The sequence below is a fragment of the Myotis nattereri genome (genome assembly GCF_964212035.1).
Source record: "Myotis nattereri genome assembly, chromosome: 14".
Taxonomy (NCBI): Eukaryota; Metazoa; Chordata; class Mammalia; order Chiroptera; family Vespertilionidae; genus Myotis; species Myotis nattereri.
This window is the reverse complement of record NC_138089.1, coordinates 21,005,424-21,024,970: the sequence shown is the minus strand read 5'-3', so window position 1 is coordinate 21,024,970 and position 19,547 is coordinate 21,005,424. Positions and strand designations below refer to the sequence as shown.

General features: G+C 46.2%; 1 protein-coding gene across 4 annotated transcripts in view; it reads left to right on the top strand.

Annotated features, from left to right (window-relative positions):
* CACNA1D (calcium voltage-gated channel subunit alpha1 D) overlaps positions 1 to 19,547 on the top strand; it is a 296,908-nt gene that overhangs the window by 156,276 nt on the left and 121,085 nt on the right. For 2 of the 4 annotated variants that reach the window (XM_081105979.1, XM_081105978.1), the window contains exons 6-8: positions 765 to 917; positions 1,451 to 1,647; positions 8,440 to 8,543. In XM_081105979.1, coding sequence (XP_080962105.1) covers positions 765 to 917; positions 1,451 to 1,647; positions 8,440 to 8,543 — 454 coding nt within the window. Of the gene's footprint in view, positions 1 to 764; positions 918 to 1,450; positions 1,648 to 7,774; positions 7,879 to 8,439; positions 8,544 to 19,547 lie in introns of all 4 variants that reach the window. The other 2 variants (XM_081105980.1, XM_081105977.1) reach the window with 1 other exon arrangement.

The window sequence follows — 19,547 nt, the reverse complement described above, 5'->3', positions numbered from 1 at the left end:
GAGGCTGCCTTTCGCTAACAGACTAAAGATGGTCCTGTAGCCCAGATTCAAAGCCCAGAGCTACCTAGCTGCAGGCTGCTTTTCCTTCCTGATACTCCTTTCCACTTGTTCTCACCAGCCAAGGCTCCCCATCCCGAGCCCATACAGCGCTGGCTCACCTCTGTGCGCTTGGTGCGCTCTCCCCTCTGCCTGGCATAGCCTCTCCCCTGCCCACCTGTGGAAATCGCCCTCCTCAGACCCAGGCCCTGCCGAAAGGGGGCTGCCACCCAGTCCTCTTTCTCCTCCCCACTCAGAAACGATGTGTAACTGTGACTGATGTTACTCATACAGCATTTGTGTGTGACCTTTCCTTTGCATTTAATTCTTATGTCTCCTCCTAGGATACAAGCTCTTGGAGAGAAGGCACATTATGTAATACATCCTCAAATCTCCCAAAGCACTAACCTGATGCTTGCCACGTGGTAGATGTTCAAGGAACGTTGTTGAATGGATGAACAAATGCATGCATGAATGACTAACTTTGAAACTGGACAGTCCCCTCTCTAGGCCTTCCCCATCTGTCAAGTGAGGAAGTTGGATTAGATGATCTTTAAGTTTTCGTTTTAACTTATTTCACATCCAGAGTAACGCTAATTGAAAGCTTTGAGATATCTCTTTGAGTCTTATTACTATGTGTCACATGCAAAGCAGGTGCCATTAGGAATTATATATGTGCATCCCTGAAGTTTCTTCCTGGCTCACAAACTTATTTCTCTCTCTCCTAGGTTTACAAGTTGTCCTGAACTCCATTATAAAAGCCATGGTTCCCCTCCTTCACATAGCCCTTTTGGTATTATTTGTAATCATAATCTATGCTATTATAGGATTGGAACTTTTTATTGGAAAAATGCACAAAACATGTTTTTTTGCTGACTCAGGTGAGTAATGAAAATGGTCGCTCACCCAACTTTTTATTTCCTCTCAAACAACTTTTGTGGTTTTGAGAAAATCTGAAACAAAATGAGAGTGAGAAAAAAAGAAGCCAAATGTACCAGTAAATTTACTGGGCCAGTTCCTAGTGTGAATTATGTTCAAAATAAATAAAGCTCCTTTTTGATCCTGATTTCCTGTATAATGTGTCCTGGCAAGCAAGACAAGGGACCCCCCAAAATTAGAACACGAGGTGCATCAGTGGCATTGTATACAGACTTGAGAAAGGTGCTGCCAGGGAGCACGAGGAGAGAAAGGTGCTGTAAGTGAGCACAGAGGAGAGAGCCCCGGGAGAGAAAGGTGCTGTGAGTACAGGAAATGGCGAACTCCACGGAGGAGGCACTGTGTGGAGCGGACCTTGAAGGCCAAGTGGGATTCGGAAACAGCAGAGATGGGAGGAAGCAAGGGTGCTCGGCCTCCTCAGGCTTGGGTGTCCCGATGTTCATCCTTGGGTGGTGAAGCCTTCTTGCTCTGCTTGCAGATATCGTAGCTGAAGAGGACCCAGCGCCATGTGCGTTCTCAGGGAATGGACGCCAGTGTATCGTTAACGGCACGGAGTGTAGGAGTGGCTGGGTTGGCCCCAACGAAGGCATCACCAACTTCGATAACTTTGCCTTTGCTATGCTCACCGTGTTCCAGTGCATCACCATGGAGGGCTGGACAGACGTGCTCTACTGGGTAAGCTGTGTGGCGAGGGAGCTGGTGGAGGGTTCTTTCTCTGGATGACAGTTGCGTTAGCTAGAGCCACTGGGGAGTTGACTGAAAAAGAAACCCTGCAAGTCAGTGTTTTGGGGAAGGGAAGCAGACCCTCTCTTCACTCAGCAAGACTCATCATCTTTCCTCCTCAGGCATTTAGTGTCCATTCTAGAGAGCAGGAGGCCAGTGTTGACTCCCTCCACGCCCCTGGGCTGCCTGGGGAGTGCTTGCCCAGTGCGCCTAGTGGCCCCTTCCTGGAGGAGCCCAGAAGGCCAGGCTGGCCCCGGTAAGCTCTTAGAGAGCCAGGAGTTATTTCCCAGGTGAAGAGGCTTCATGGGCTAAAATTGTCCTTTTATACACCGAGGAAGGTTGCTTTACTAGTCTCCGAAACGGAAGATAGGGAACATAAATTGCATACCTTTCATGCTTTCCATAACTTAGCACAGCCCTAAAGCCAAAATGGGTTTTTCCCCCTATTATATTTCCCTTGCCTCCTCAGTACCATATAAATCAGCCCAGCACAAGCCCTTAGTTCTCCCTTCCTTTCTCTTTGGAGCCAAAGAACTCTGGCAGAGAGGGTAGAAATGGAGCGGGGACCCATCCAGCTGGCCGTGAAAACGGGGGGACACCCCTTCGATGGCTGGAGTCTGGTTCTTCTTGATCCAGACAGTGCCAGGAGGCTTGGCCATAAATGAAGAGTGGTAGCATTTCAACAGCCATTTCCCCGAGCTGAGCCTGTTTGTTTATTTGTTTGGTAGAATTTGAACAAGCTCACAGAAGTTTAGAAATTATTTTCCATGCCACAGAGTTGCTGGGAAAAACAGCTGACATGTAGATTTTGAGGCTAAACCAAAATCCAAATGAGATTAACCAGGATTCCAATAATAACTTGTTAAAAGGCCATTCATAGTAATACAGTGCCTCTTGAATGGGCAGTCTCTAGCGAGAAGGCCCGCAGATTGAGATGTAGCTTTTAAATTTTAGACACTTTATAGGATTTCATATTTCTCTGTAACTTCAGAGAACAGAGCATCTGAGGGTTATAGTAGGTTTTTGCTTCCCTTCACCAGTGACCACATGCTTACAGGATTATAGAAGTCCCTCTATCCTCCATGTTAGGCAGGGAGGGTATGTTTTTATTTTCAACCCCAAAGTCTGTGTCTAGTTTGGTAATAAGGTTTAAGCAGCACCAGCATGTTATTCCTTGTTTCTCCCCTTTTCTCTCCTTTTCCTTGTTGTTATAGGAGTGTGTGTGTGTGTGTGTGTGTGTGTGTATGTATGCACATCTATTGTTTATATTTATATGTCAATGCCTTTCATGGAGAGGATGAAGGAGGGAGATTATATTGGATGAGCCAAGACCCTGGTCGTGCAAGGGGACCCTCAAATTAAGCAAAGGGTTCCTTTTCACTAGTATTGTTTAAAAAGTTGCAACTCCTCATTAGATTAGTTGAGTTCTCACTCCCAGATTTCCCTTGAAATTTCTGGTAAATCCCAAAAAGCATCATCCAAATAGCCCAAACTCGAATCCTTCCCCGAAACAGTACAGAAAACAGCATTTTGATTAAAAAAAATCTGTGATCCTCTCAACTTTGTTGTTCTCTCTAGTCACGGTAAATTGTTCACTGCTGATCCAACATGCCTTGACTAATGGACAATTTTATACTTTATGTTATATTTCTGCACATTCTCTCATCACAGTTTCCTTTTGTCAAGCAAGTGAAACCTCTGGGAGTGTGAGATTAAAGGGGAGAAAACTCCATGTGCCCAGAAACGAGTTTCCACTTGCCTTCCTGAGAACCTTGCAGTATCACCCAAGATCATGTAATTATGATCTCTATTGTTAATATGACAATCAGAGTTAATAATTTAACAATATAATAATTATAGTCTCAATGAACTACATGGCATCTTTATTTCAATGGAGGAACACACATAATTCATTAATATTATTCCAGCCTATATCCCTTTATAGAAAGTCTGGGATTTTGAAGATGGAAACAATGGAATATAGAGAGATCACTGAACATCCCTAGGGTCCTACAGCAAGAGATTGTGGTCCTTGATCTAGAATGTGGCTATATATTCTTTTTTTATATAAGGAGCCAGATAGTAAATGTATTTTGCCTTGCAGGCCATAATGTCTGTGTCACAACTCAATTCTGCCCTCTCCTCTGGGTTGCTCAGAAGTAGCCATTGGCAACATGTAGACAGATGGTTTCTAATGAAGCCATTTTTATGGAAACTGAAATTTGAATTTTGTATAACATTCACGTGTCATAAAATACTCTCTTGATTTTTTTAACCATTTAAAAATGTAAATGCCACTTTTAGCTCAAATGCTGTACAAAAGCAGGTGGCAGGGTGGGTTTGGCCTGCAGCTCATAGTTTGTCGACCCCTGGTCTAGACTAGAATCCAGCACTCTCTCTCCTTGGTATTCCTCCACCCTTCTATAACATTTGGGGCAGCAAAGTCATGTCTTCCACTGTCTTCACCAAGATCTTAGTCTTTGAAACACATCAGGTTGTTTTTAATTACCTGTTGATTACATCATAGAGATAGGCAGGCAAGGCACCCGGCCTTCTTAATATGTTATGGGCCACAGTCAGCTGGAAGCCCCATAGCTGTTCCAGAACAGAACAACCATGCCCAGCACAGCAAAGACTAATTACTATTACTCTTCAAGTGTAAAATCCCATTGCCTCAGTGTAGATGGGCCATGTTTAAATATTAATTTTTGTCCACAACTAGGGTATCAAGGAAACATCTTGAGAGATAACTAAGGAGATTTGATTTTAAATATTGATGGCAAGCAAATTCTTCAATCCTTTGGGTGTTTGTATATGGTGGACAAAGTCTTTGCCAGGGATTATGTGCATCTTGTCAGGTTTATATTCAGTCAGTCACCAAGCTCATTGAGACCTCAGATCTCAAGAGAGTCTTGCCTGTGGTCTTGAGAAGGAAAGTACAGGTATGCCTGATATTCAGAAAGACACACTTAGAACCATATGGATGTGTGGGGAGTAGGATTATTAACTCTGGTGGAAAAAAGTTATTAATGGAGCTTTTATAAATTGAGTTCCATAAACATAATTAAGCTGCCATCGGACTCGCACACATTTGTTGGCCACAGAGGCAGAAGGATGTAGTGCAAGGAAAGAACATTAGAGCTGGGCTAGGGCTTGGTGTTTGACCTTGGACAGGTCACTGGGGCTCTTTGGGCTTTAATTTTGTTGTCTTTAAGATGCAGAACAAGACTACATGATTCTTTTTTATTTTTCTCCTTTAACTCAGAGGACATGTTTTTGAATGTAAGAAATTAATTTAAAAAGTATTGGTTTCAGGAGAGAGCTGTCCATATAAATTATATGTGGCCTCTTGCCTTATTGCCAAGCTCTTTTCAGTGAAGGCACCTATGGAGTTGCTGGCTGTCAGGCTCTAATGGGGTATTCTCGTGGTCAGCTATGACTTCCTTCAGGGTACCTGGAAATTCCTCTCTAGTTGGCCAAGTGCTTGCCTTCCTGTACCTTTCTCTTATTCCATGCTCAGGGGATCTACCTACAACCAGCATCCCAGGTATCCAGTGGTGTTTCCAGTAGTGTTAGGATGGCCTTTAATTGGAGACACGAATATGCATTTCAACCTTTGAAGTAAGGGAAAACTGACACCCAATAGAATATTATTCCCTGGGCACCAGGTGGCTCCACATGATAATTTTGATATAAATATTTGAAAAAGCAATCTAAATTGAAATGCTTCAGCTCATGCCGATTTCCCCATTGTGAATAAAGACCTTGCAGACAAAATCCCAACTAGTGTCTCTATTTTCATGTGGGTATTTTGGGGAACAGCTTGCCAGTTCTGATTTGTCCTGTGTATATAAGGTCTGAGAAATACTGGCCTCTGAGAAGAGATTGGGCTGAGCAGGTTTAGTTGGGAGAAAAACTGGCCTCGAAGCCTGAGCTCTGCTTCTCTTCCCTGATGTCTGGGGATTAGAGTCTCCTGTGGCCTTTGTTTAGCTTTAGCCTTGCCCCCGGCCTCCAGTGATCATTCCAGGTGATATTTCTGACTTGAGCAAATCTGAATCTGTCAAACACTCCTAAGAAATTATAAAGGTCTTTCCTTAAAAATAAAAGTTTCCTCCCACGTGGAGCAGACAACACAAGACTGAGGCCCAAATGGAGGGGTGAAGCAGAGGGCTCAGCCCACTGACTTGGCCAGAGTTGTTGAAAAGCGAAGTCTCCTGGTGGGAGTCCTGGACTTGGACAGCTCTCTCCCATCCTGTGAGCATGCTCTCTCCTGTCGTAGGCACTCCTGTTCCAATAGAGAGGAAGCAAGCCCAGAGAGGTCCCTGTGGAAGGTCCTGCCTCCAGGCTGGGCTCTGGCCACTACGCCAAGCAGCCTGTTTTCTTGTCCTCCACACGTGGGTTTTTAAATAAGTTTGGTGGCGTAGCTGCTTTGGAAGAATTACCCTCTGCCTTCCTGCTGAAATTAGTTTATCCAGCTTAATTAGATCAACAATTGCAGCCATGGCCTCGGCTCATTCATTACTCTAATTGCCAATGTAAGATGTGCAGACTGATATGAGTTCTATTAAGCACATCAGTTTTCATGTGGCCAAACAGGTGTTTCGTAAGGGATTTAATGCCCTTTCCCTAGACTTCAGTAACAGATGTTAGGTAATTTTTTTTAATGTTCTCTTTTCCTATTTGGCTTCTGTGTGAGGCAAACAGTGAGATGCATGAGTCTCATTCTGTAAAGCTGAAACCTGGAGCCACATAGTGTGGAGGAAAGCAGATGCTGAAAGTCCGAAGGGCTTGTACCTGCAAGGCAAGAGCCATGAGTCGGCCCAGACTAGGTATAGTTCTGTCGGCCAGAGGTGCTGGGTGTTCCAGCAAAGTCGGGTCTGGGGTCATTCCTGTTGTCCCCAACTGGCCCTCAGCATCTCCTTCCTGGGAGAAGCGTTTGCCCAATTTAACACTGACCTGTGCTGTTGGAAAGTTCCATCAGGCCATGAACCTTAAAGTACCTGTTTGCTCCAGCATGAAAGCTGCTCGTGACCAAATCCTCCTGGGGGTGTCTGTCGGGGAGGCCATGTCTGACTGTCCCACAGAAGCGTGTGCCACAGTGGGGCATGGGGTTTCTCTAGATCAGTGGTTCTCAACCTTCTGACCCTTTAAATACAGTTCCTCATGTTGTGACCCAACCATAAAATTATTTTCGTTGCTACTTCCTAACTGTAATGTTGCTACTGTTATGAATCGTAATGTAAATATCTGATATGCAGGATGGTCTTAGGCGACCGACCCCTGTCTAAGGGTCATTTGACCGCCAAAGGGGTGGCGACCCATAGGTTGAGAACCGCTGCTCTAGATGAAGCCAGGTTTCCAGGCTGGGTCATCCAGGGTCGGTGTGGGGGATAGTGCGTCTCCTTCTCCTGGGTCCTTCCTGTGGTGCAGGCATGAAAATCTCATTTCCTGGAGCATGTCAGCTCGCTGACTTCTGAGCGCTCGCCTGCTTTGCATTAGTTTAGCTGTGCTTGACTCACTGATTGAGGGCCATTCAGATTTAGGGTGGTAGGTTTCCTTGGAGAGGTTGGCTCCCAATGGAAAGTTATTATTTTAGTGTGTGTGTGTTTTTTAAAGAATAGAATTTATAGAGTCAAATGTTGCCAGTTTGTCTCTATAACTAAGACTTTTCCACCATCCCAAATTTCAGAAGCAAAAAAAGTACCAACAACTTGGACAGAGGAGGAAATAATTTTCAGCGAAGCAGTAGTTTTGTCCTCTACCAAGATCCTTTCAGAAAATCCCTAATGGCGGCAGCTTCCTGTGAGGAAAAGCCAAATCTCAGCTGATTGCCCTACCGGTGGCCAAAATTGGCTCTCATTTGCCCTGAAAGCTTTGATGCCTCTGTGTGTGTGTGTGTGTGTGTGTGTGTGTGTGTGTGTGTAATATATAATGAAAATGTATTGGCTACTGTTGTCTCTGATTTGAATCTAAGTAAATGTTTCATTAAATGTATAGAATGCTGTCTCTAATGTGACCCTCTCTCCTTAATAGATTCCCTTATTAACCCACCCCTATGAGACCATCTTGTTTCTTACAGATGAATGATGCTATGGGATTTGAATTGCCCTGGGTGTATTTTGTCAGTCTCGTCATCTTTGGGTCATTTTTCGTACTAAATCTTGTACTTGGTGTATTGAGCGGGTAAGCTTCACCTCTTTCATCTTGAAAGCAGAGCCCGGAGGACAGTTGCCAAGACCACACAGGCTTTGCTAGATGGGGCCGCCGGTGGGTGCCAAGCCTCCCATGTCCTCCAAGACGCTTGTCCTCTGCTGAGGCTTCCCAAGTCACGACGGTTCCTGGAACCTCACCAGCCTTCATGAAAGGCAGCGATAGGATAGTTATTGACCAGGAGTTAATCGGCGTTGTTGCTTGGCATTTAAATACTTTCCATTGCTTGCCCTTCTGTCGGTCCTAAAATGAGACACATTTATAATTGCTTTACTGGTCTGGATCCAAATACAATGCAGATGAATTGGTACAAAACAGTCACTACATGAGCTGGTCCCAGCAGACTTTTGGTAGGCCCCAGACTTCAGCAGCAGAACGTATCCTTAGGTGAAGGCAAAAAACGGAAGGTCCTGGGTGGGGTCCAGCCCTAGGCGCACTGACTTTCCACCAAAGCCCCTCGTGGTCTGGCAGCTGCTCCTGGGGCTCCGCTCTTTAGTAAATAGATAACTGATAACATCTCCTTACATTTTACAGGTAAATGATGCGATAGGATGGGAATGGCCATGGGTGTATTTTGTTAGTCTGATTATCCTTGGCTCATTTTTCGTCCTTAACCTGGTTCTTGGTGTCCTTAGTGGGTAAGCAGTTGGATTCATGTTGCCCATTCTGCTGCCTCGTGTTCCGGGGGCGGCTGTGTGTGTCCCCCCTGTCGCCCCCGAGGCTCCCCTGCATGCGTGTGAACTCTGATGTTTCCTCCGTGTGTGGCTTTTGGATTGAACTGTGATTCTTTCTGCCCGTATCTATCTGTGAGATTCTGTGTTTCTGATGCTTGCCAAACACTATTAATTTAATGAGAACGTTTCCCTGAAGCCAGTTGCTTTAATTTGCTGAAGTGCCGAAGTGGATTACCAGGGAGGAAAAGGAGTCCTGACCTTGGTCTCCCCCAGGAAAGGGCGTCGTTTGTGGTTTTATTCCCATTGGTGCATAACCTGCCCCTTTGAGATAATCATGCATATTTCCAAGGTGTTTTAGATTTCATTGTGAAGGAGAAATAAGCCTAGGCTAGCACATAAATACTAAACACATTTTAAAATCTTAATGCCCTGATCTCGAGATTGTTGATTAGCTTGGTTTTCTGCTGCTGTCACTGTGAGAATTTTCCCTCTAATTCATTTTTAATCTTAATTGGTAGAATCTTTCATATCGAGTAATGATCAACTTTTGCACATTCATTTTTTTTGTTTTGTTTTATTTTATTAACTAGAGGCCCGGTGCACAAAAATTTGTGCACTCGGGGGGGAGGGGGGTCCCTCAGCCCGGCCTGTGCCCTCTCGCAGTCTGGGACCCCTCGGGAGATAACGACCTGCTGGCTTAGGCCTGCTCCCGGGTGGCAGAGGGCAGGCCCAATCCCTAGGTGCAGCCCCTGGTCAGGCTCAGAGCAGGGCCAATTGGGGACTTGGGGCACCGCCCCCTGTCATGCACAGAGCAGGGCAGATTGGGAGGTTGCGATGCCACCCTCAGTCACGCTCAGGGTAGGGCCGATTGGGGGGTTGGGGCACCACCCCCTGTCACACTCAAGGCAGGGTCGATGGGGAGGTTGCGGTGCCACCCCCGTCACGCACAGAGCAGGGCCGATCAGGGGGTTGGGGCGCTGCCACTCTCACACTCAGGGCAGGGCCGATCAGGAGGTTATGGCTCTACCCCGTCACACACAGAGCAGGGCCCGTGGGGGGGTGGGGAGGGTTGGGGCACCGCACCCTGTCACACACAGAGCAGGGCCGATCAGGGGGTTGGGGCGCTGCACCCTGTCACACACAGAGCCTCAGGGCAATCAGGGGGTTGGGGAGCTCTCCCCTATCAGGCACAGAGCAGGGCTGATCAGGGGGTTGGGGCACCTTCCCCTGTCACGAACAGAACAGGGCGGATAGGGAGGTTGTGGCCCCACCCCCTGTCACACACAGAGCCGAAGGGTGATCAGGGGGTTTGGGCACTGCCCCCTGTCACACTGATCCCGGTGCCGGGAGGCCTCTCAGCTCCGCTGATCCCGGTGCTGGGAGGCATATTACCCTTTTACTATATAGGATAGAGGCCTGGTGCACAGGTGGGGACCGGCTGGTTTGCCCTGAAGGGTGTCCTGGATCAGGGTGGGGGTCCCCACTGGGGTGCCTGGACAGTCTGGGTGAGGGGCTGAGGGCTGTTTTCAGGCTGGTGGGTGACTGAAGCTCCCAACCTGTCCTTTTTTTCTTTTTCTTTTTATTCTGGGCCAGCTTTAGCTCTGGCTCCAGCTCTGAGGCCTCTGCTGCTGAAAGCAGGTATCTGGTTTGTTTGGGTTCTATAATTGAAACTCTGTATCAACTCCAGCTCTGAGATCCCGGCTCACTGAAAGCAGGTTTCTGGGGTTTTGTTTAGCTTCTATATTTGTTACTATGTTTCAAACTGCAAGTTCAGAGGCCAGCAAGGCTGGCGGGGAATGTTGGAGTCCTCTGTCACTGAAGCAAGCAAGCCTCATGTTAGTTTCAAGCTGCCTGGCTGCCGGCCGCCATCTTGGCTAGCAGTTAATTTGCATATCTCGCTGATTAGCCAATGGGAAGGGTAGCGGTCGTATGCTAATTACCATGTTTCTCTTTTATTAGATAGGATATTCACCTGAGGATATTTTTCCATTGATTTTGTTTTAGAGAGGAAGGGAGGGAGGGAGAGAGAGAGAAATATCCACTGGTTGTCTCCTGTACCTGCCCTGACTTGGGGGGTTGGGGGGAGGATAGGGATTGAATCTGCAACCCAGGTATGTGCCCTTGATTGGGAATCGAACCCACAACCCTTTGGTTCATGTATTGATGCTCTAACCAGTGAGCAAACTGGCCAGGGCTGCACATACATGTTTTTTGGTCTTATCATGGTCCTTGTCCTTCCATCACTGTTTTTGGAATTTCTTTTTTTTTTTTTTTTTACCTTCTATAGAGAGGGCTCAGGGGAGATGGGCTCAGGACGGGGACTTGGATGTCTCTGGGCTCCGCCTTACCTTGGGGCAGCTGTGCCACCTCACTGTCCTGCAGGTACCCCAGAAAGGGAAGCAAGTACCCCAGGGAAGGGACCCGGGACTGTCGAGGCTCTCTCAGAAGCGGCCAGCGGGGGGAATGTAACTGTTGAGGGGCCTGGAGAGGGTGCTGGGGTGCTGCTGGAGGCCCAGGAGGTTCCACCTCCCGGGGAGCCTGTGTTACTCACTGAGTGCAGACATCATCAGGAAACACTGCTGATGGACTTGCTTCCCAGTGAGTTTATCTTCCTCTTGTCACTCACTTTATCTTCCTCTTTCGGAGCTTGTGGGGCTTGTGTCTCAGGCAAGTGATGTCTTCATGTAACGCCGAGTCAGTGGAGAGACCTCTGTCGCCTTTTTCTCAGAGCAGAAAGCCGAGCCAGCTGTCCATCTCTGCTCCCCTCCTCGCCTCCCTCCCACCTCCCTGCCTGTTTGCAGGGGGAAAGGATTTGGAATTCTCCTTGACCCAGGGGGTCAGTTTCAAACATGAAAGCCTCCCTAGGGCCCAACAGCCCCAACAGTGTGCCTCCCAGTGAGAGGAGTGGGGGCTGGGACTGAGTTGGGGGGTGGAGGCATGCCCTGGCCCCCCACCCATAGCAAAGCTTCCTTCTTCAGAGAAGTGGCTCCTCAAGCCTCATGCTCCTTCACATACACCTTTAAAGTGCCCTCCTCCTAGTGAACCTCCGTGGCTCCGGCTGGTGATGGGGTTTGAGGGGGGAAATGATCCCTGGAGAAACGGCATCATGCTTAACTCTGCCACAGGAGCAGCCTGGCCAAGGTCAACAGCAATTCTGTTGTGACTTCCTTGGCGCCTCGTGTCTCCTAAACCCAACTAAACTGACTGAGGCCATGGAAACCGCTAATTTCAACAGAGCCGGTGACGTGCCTTATCTCCGAGCTCCGCAGAGCAGGCACCGGCGCCCTGGCACGAGGAAGCTGCTTAAAAAAGAAAAAAGGAAAAGCTGGGAGGAGGGGCTCCTCATTAGAAAGGTGGGCATTAAATATGCACCCCCAATGGCGGGGGTACCCAGATCTGGGGGATAAAAAGGGCACACACCCTCATGGAACAACCAGTTTACTGAACTGTATTTCGGGGAAAATAACTTAATTGAAAGTAACTTAAAAAACATTTTTGTATCAAAACCAAACTAGATCCCTTTCTGAAGGAGAATGCAAATGATGGATACATTTAAAATTAAAACCTAAGCCTCCCTAGTGCCTCCCCCTGTGAGTGCCTGTACCCAGGGGCTGCATACGGACTCTCCTCCATCAGAGGCCACTTCGGTAGGAGATGCTGGGGGCTATTTGTGTAAAGTGAGAACCACGTCTGCAGAGCAGAGCCTTTCAGCCTGTTGACTAATTTGGCCAGCGATTCCCGAGTTCTGCTGAGTGCCCGGCTCTGGGCCAAGGGCCAGGGGTGCCAAGATGTCTAAGCCACAGACAGAGACCTTCATTGTCTGGCAGGAGAGACTATTGTTAAGCAGCGCAGGCGGGCAACGCTGGAGGAGAGGTGTGGACCAAGGGCTGTCAGCTGGATCTTGGAAGATGATAAGGCATCTGTTGGGGAAACGTACGAGGAGCTGGCAGGCTCCCACCTACCCTAACAGTGACCTGCACTTCTCTGCCCAGCCACCTCCCCTTGGCTTCCCCCCAAGGCAACCGGAAATCAAAATGGGTCCCTCGTGTTTGTCTTCTTGTTAAAGCAAATTCAAAATACTTTCATTTTAGTCTTAGGGTGCTTCACAATTTTTACAGAGGTGATAAAACCAGAAGGATGTAAATGCTAAAAGAAAGACAACTGATGTTGCAAAGCCTTTTGGGGCCATGAGACCAACACAAACGGAATCCCAAAAGCACCGAAATAGAAGACTCCTATTGTAGACGTTGAAGGCCCTGCTGTAGCTTTCTGATGCAGAATCATGAAATGAGGATGTGTGTCTTTAAGTCTGTTGACCACGGAGAAATATTTGCTCCTGCTCCTTGGCTCTGTCTCAAATTTCGTGTGGCCAGGCCATCCTATTTATTCTTGAACTGATTTTGATCTGCCACTTGATTCGTTGCCGGTACATTCTGAGAGCATTCTAAGGTTGGTGCTTTGGAAACCCCTTTGGTTTTCCAGCAGACCCATTTCCTCAAGGTGAGTACGAAGTTTACAAACTGCACCCCGCCGCAGCCAGGCATGAGCAGAGGAAGACCTTGGTCTCTGAGGACAGGGTGCTGCGGGAGGAGCCGAGCTGTCTCACTCGTGTGGCAGCTTCACATTAAGTTGTCATTGAGAAGATGGGCCTGTTATGACCAGTGACTAGAAAGCATGTCTCAGTGAAATCTACAATTCAGGCAGGCCACGTCGCCCGTCATGCTGGCTTTTTAGAAGCTTCGTGATTTTTCAATTCTAAAATTGTTCATTTAACTCCTTGTCTCTTTTGAGGTGTTTGTCGGTGAACAGACAAAAGAACACGGTGCTTCGGTGCTTTGTTTCTTTAGCGTCATTGCCACATTCCCAGGGGAAAGGGTGCCGGGGTCAGTGGGCTCCGTTCTGCACCTGCAGGACCCGCCTGATGCTGGGCACACCTGCCATGAGCCAGCATGGTCCGCAGAGCTGGGGTCCAGGCCCGAGGAGGGGGCTGGTAGATGAAAAAGCAACTAGGAGACCTGGGTTTTGGTCCAGCCAGTGTCACACAGTAATTCTGGGACTTCACTTAGTAGCCCTGAGCCTCAGTCTCCTCATGCCTCACACCGGGATGACCCACCACCCACCTTCCCACAGGGTGCTGGCTTTCATCAGCTCATGAATGTAAAAGTGCTTCGAAAATATACAAAGGGTTTAACTCATCTAATGTGCCTGTATGTTAAGTCTATGCCCCCTTCCCTGGGTCCTTTCGAAATTATCTAAAGGGTGCCATTCTCTGGATTTCCCAGGAAGTGACCAGAGAAATGTGCTTGGTACACATGTTACTGCTGTATTCTGTGCCCTCCACAAGGAGGCTGTGGAGGTTCTTTGTCAAGCTCTGAATCCTTGCGATTGAAGTTATGTCTGACAGTGATTTTTTTTTTTTTTTTTTTTTTTGGCCATAAATAGGGGTAGGTAATGGCATTTCTGTAACATAGTGGTTAAACTCACCGGCTTTAGAGTTGGATCACCAAGACTTGCATCTTTGCTCTACCTTTTACCACATGAGATTTGGGGCAAATTACTTAACTTCTTTGAATCTCACTTTCCCTATCTATGAAATGGAGCTAATAATACCAACTGTGTGGAGGATTCATTGAGCAAGAGTGTACAGTGCTTGGTCATTGTTGTGATGGCTCAAGTAAGAGTATATAAGGCATATTGTTAGTTAATGGGATGCAAGGAAAATCTAATTAACTCAGTCCTTTTAAACCAATTAATAATTATAGGCCAAGGTAGGCCTGAATTAATGAAAAGTCAAAGTTATACTTTAAAATGTTTTATTATATGCACATGTCTGTATATACATAATGACATAGCCAGTGACTCCTAAAGAATATTACCACATAAACCACCTCTTGGGCCTGCTTTAAAGAAAGATGAAAATCATTTGTAATTCGCCCATGAATTCAAAGCTGTGGTTTTTGTCAACCTGTTATGAAAAAATATTTGAACCACTTCTCTTGGTAAGCAGTCCTTGTATATTGTTGGAAGATAAATGCTCTTTGTAAACCAGATTTTATGACATTAGATTGAATGTAAATTGAACACATGTCTATAAATTCAACATCATTCAGCTCTAAGTTAATTTGTGTCTTTGTGTCCCAATTAGTTGCAAATCTACCAGGTCACAGGTTCTCTTTTGAAATCACTAATCTCATTTTATATGACTAGAGGCCTGTTTATCTTAACTTTAGAAGTTTTGTGGGAACGTGGATGAAGTGAAGCATCTTAAGAGCCATTTTCAAGCCAGGTGATTATTCTGAATTTCACTGTCCCATCCTTCCGATTCCCCCTTCTAGTTGCATCAGATCCCAGGGCAGGCCTGGCTGCTTTCCGTGGTAACTGCTGATGTGTGGAGATTGGGGAGGGACGGTGGGGGCAGTGCTGGGACTGTCGGCTGTATTTTATGAGAATTACACAGAATGGGGGCAGGTTTGGGGCATCGTCATTTGCACCCTGGTCCATTGAAATTCACACCATTATGAGATGTGTTAAATCAGAGAGTGCCTCTGATTTTTTCCCCTTGAATGTTGGCAAAGGAGGCAAAACATATCAGGGTAGATGGTGGCTCTCTTGCTTGTGAATAGTTTCTAAGTGGCGACATATGCTCTGGGAATAGGCCCTCTTATACATTATTCATGAGTGGGATTAGATTTGGCTCTCATTCAGCACTTGACCAGCCTCTGCTGATAGAAAAGGAACAACAGAATTTCTCCCTATACACACTTCTCTGACATAACCTGCATCTTAAGAGTAGCTGAATTGCCTACAACATTGAAAGGCATATTGTTAGGTCATGGGATAACCAGGCAATCAGTATGCCTGGTTACCACTGTATTACAGAATAAAACTGTACTGAGTTCATGAATTAATTTCCTATCTTGACCAACAGACTAAGAAAAACAAAGAAATGTTGGAGGGTTCTTTGTAGATAGTTTTTACAATAAAAAAAAAAAAGGTTTTCCTGTATGTAATTAGTGATGATCAGGCTGCCAGAGTTCCAGAAAAAGACACCCCTAATGATCACTTATAGCAAAATACTTCCCAACATTTAGCTGGATCTGTCTTTGGCTTGTCTAGGCTAAATTGGTAAAAGATGTGTCCACACTGTCGGATGTCTCTTTTCTTGAACTTGGAAGTAAAGTCGTGAATGGAGTTGAAAACTGGGGGAGAGATCCATGTCCTCTAATAACTTCACATGGTTTGGCTTTGGTAGAACAAGAAGTTAAGCCCCGCTTCAGCCACAGGTGGAAGAATGCTAACTTCCTTTTTCGAATAAAGAACCAAGCTAGACATTTCTATATACTTTTAAACACCGAACTTTCTTGTTGCAGAGTTAAAAGGCTATCGGGGGTAGCTGGCAGCTGGATGCTGGTGCTGTTGGTACCATGGTACCTGAAGTGCACAGGCTGGTAGCCACACCTGACATTAACAAGTGAGTGGTAACCTCTCTGCCACTGGCTCGCGGCTACTGTTTCCATAGAAATGGCTGTCGGGATCAGTGGAAACGAGGTAAGTGAAAGTTTTCGCTGATCCTTGTTTCCATCAAGCTGACGTCTGTTTCCCTGGCAACAGCAGTGGACAGCAGCCAGGCACTAGCAACAGATTCAGTATCGCTCTCTCACTTGTCAGCTGTGGCTATCATCTGTCCCTGACCGAGTTCTTCTATCTAATGCCTGGCAAAGACCTCTGAGAGCCCAGGAGGCACCTCTGGCCACATGTGCCCTCCTGGGCACCCACTTTGCTGATGGAGAGCTCTGTCCTAACCTAAGGGGCTGCTCCATCAGCAGCCTTCCCTCCCCTGTACTCTGGTTGGTGGGTGTACAGTTCAGGAGAAGAGAGAGGTAGTTGAGGGCATCCGTGTTGCAGGGCAGGCTGTTTAGTCTGTTGATCTCAAGTCCTAGGGGAAGAGAATTCATTGCGGTGCTTTCATGCACAGACCCGGCTCTTCATAAAGCTGCCAGTACTTTAATGGTTGAAATTAAAGCCATAATTTTCCTGTGTTCCCTGTTGGATCGGTGGCATTAACAATTGCTATCACTTTTTACAGTGGGAGGGATATTTATGAATTTAATAATTTGACTTCTTGTGAGAAACATTTTTGATGATTGCCTCTAAGATGCTATGCTAGTGTCAACCGTTGCTAGTTTACACCCCTTCTTCTATGTAATTTTTTTTTTCTTGTACAGGCTGATAAAATTGCTTACCGAGATCAAATATTGGTATAGCAAGGCAGCTCAGTGTACAAAGACTGGTATGTCCACAGTATAGGGAACTCTTTTTTACTAAAGTTTAGCACTTGATCCTTTCCTGAAGTTTCATTTTAATACTAGAGGCCCAATGCACGAAATTCATGCACTGGGAGGGAGGGTGCCCCTCAGCCCAGCCTGCACTCTCTCCAATCTGGGACCCTTCAGGGAATGTCCGACTGCCAGATCGGGTCTAACCCAGCAGTCGGACATCCCTCTCACAATCTGGGATTGCTGGCTTCCAACCACTTGCCTGCCTGCTGCCTGATTGCCCCTAACCACTTCTGCCTGCTAGCCTGATCACCCCCTAACCACTCCCCTGCTAGTCTGGTCACCCTTAACTGCCCTCCCCTGCAGGCTTGGTCCCCTGCAACTGCCCTCCCCTGCAGGCCCAGTTGCCCCCAACTGCCCTCCCCTGCTGGGCTGGTCACCCTTAACTGCCCTCCCCTGCTGGCCTGATTGCCCACAACTGCCCTCCCCTGCTGGCCATCTTGTGGCTGTGAGCACCACCATCTTTGAAGGTGTGGCAGTCAATTAGGATATTCCCTCCTTATTGGCTGTGGGTGCTGCCATCTCTGTGATGGTGTGAGGGTCAATTAGCATATGCTCTCTTTATTAGATAGGATTTCAGCAAATGTATGCCCCCAAGACATAAGTGTTTTCCTGCCATATGAGAGTGTTCACAGGGCCCACACAGCAAAGGAGAGCCATCATTCCTGCCCTGGTGTGTGAAAAGAGATCACATAAGGAGAGGCACAGGATCAGTTGTTGGGCGCTGTCTGGTTTTAAACAAGATATTGTGAAAAATTTTATCAGAAACAAACCAAAGCTCTGCGATTCAGCAGTTTATCTCTGAGAATACACTGAAGGCATGGATCCATAGCATTATGAGAATTTAGACTGGCTCTCTAGAACAACACTGAGAAATTGTGGGTTTGTTTCCTGTGGGGGACCTTCTTAATGACTTTGTTCCTCAACATTGTGGACTAGGACAAGTATGTTTGGCCTGGAGGCAGTATGTGGGGCTGATCCAGTATCACCCAGTTGGGTTCAATATAGCAGACTAATAAGAAGCAGACACTCTTGCTAGATCACCTTTTCCTTCGTCTTAGACTTCTTAAGAAAAATTGACTTGAATTCCCTCATTTAATGATCTTTTTTCTGTGTTCTGATGCTTTCAGCTTACCTTAAAATGCTTCAGAATAGAAGATTGGATAGGCAGGTGATAAAGAAAATGTAGACAATGTTAATTGTGGGATCTAAGTGGTAGGCATTTGGCTGTTTACTATATAGTCCTTTATGCTTTTATGACTGTTTCAACATTTTCTTGATAAAGTTTTTGGAAAATCTGCATATAGAAACCACTCTGGCTGCAGCAGTGTGAATGTACTAGATGGGTCCTACAAGACTGGATGTGGGGAGACCAAATTAGGACTATTCTAATCCACTGTCATCCACAGCATAGTAACGGCGCTGGAGTGAACCTTTTATCACAAACAACTGTAAAACTGGCAGTTTTTTTCCTCAGAAGATGGAAATAGGCAGCACAGGATTGGGATCCCTAAGAGAAGGGAAGCACATGCAGTGTCTCCCACAATTGTCCTGGTTTTCTGCCCGCGTCACCTAGGATTGTGGCTCAGGAGGCAGGGGCAGCAGTCTATTTGCTGAAGAGGTAAAGAGCAAAGTTTGGGCTGCGATACAGCTGGCATTTTCAGGGCAGAGTATTGGGAGAGGTGTGCAGAGACGGGGCTCCAGAAATCTGAATGGGGATTCTCTTCAATATTTGACCATACACTAAGTTGCTCTGTGCCAGGTGAGACTATTAGGGCTTGGTAAAGAATAGCTACTAGGAAGCTGTAAGCTGCTGGAACTCTCAGTGCTGGTGGACAGAGGAGTTCTGACAGCTGGAGTAGCTTGACCTTGGTGAATGCATTGGACATCATTTGAGACCTCAGAAAAGCCAGGCATTAGAGGTGGGGCTACTTTGGTCCCAGAGTAAGAGTCACTCTAAACCTGTCTTCACAAATCTTATAAACAAGCATCACAAGGATCAGGCCAAGTGGCCCAATAATTAAACACCTGCCTAAACAAAAGCCAACACCCATTAAAGAAAGACAACAAAATGCAGATGTTTCCCAAATGTTTCCCCATCATTAGAACTACAGGATGTGAAAAGAAAAGGAAAACATGATCTATAATAAAGGGAGGGGGGAGTCAATAAAAACAAATTGAGAAATGACAGAAGTGTTGCAATTAGCAGAGACTTTAAAATTGCTATTATAAACCTGTTCAAGGAATAGAAGAAAAGGATAAAGATAATAAAGGAACAGATAACAATTCTCAGTAGAGAAATAGAAACAATACAATATCTAAAATAAGTAGCAGATTGGAAACTCAAGGGAAGGAATTCAGTGAAGACTTTGTTATCACCAGAATAATAATAAGCAATCTGAGATAAGTGAAATTGGAGTCCCAAAAGTAGAAGAAAGAGACATTGGGGAAGAAGACAGTTTTTTTTTTTTAAAGATAAAATGGCTGAAAATGTTTGTTAAGCTTCATGGATTTGTGAATTTATAGTTTTCATAAAACTATTAATTCACAAATCCATGAAGCTTAAAAAACCCTAAGCAATAAAAAACAAAGAGAAGCACACCTAAACACATAAAATTAAAATGACTGAAAT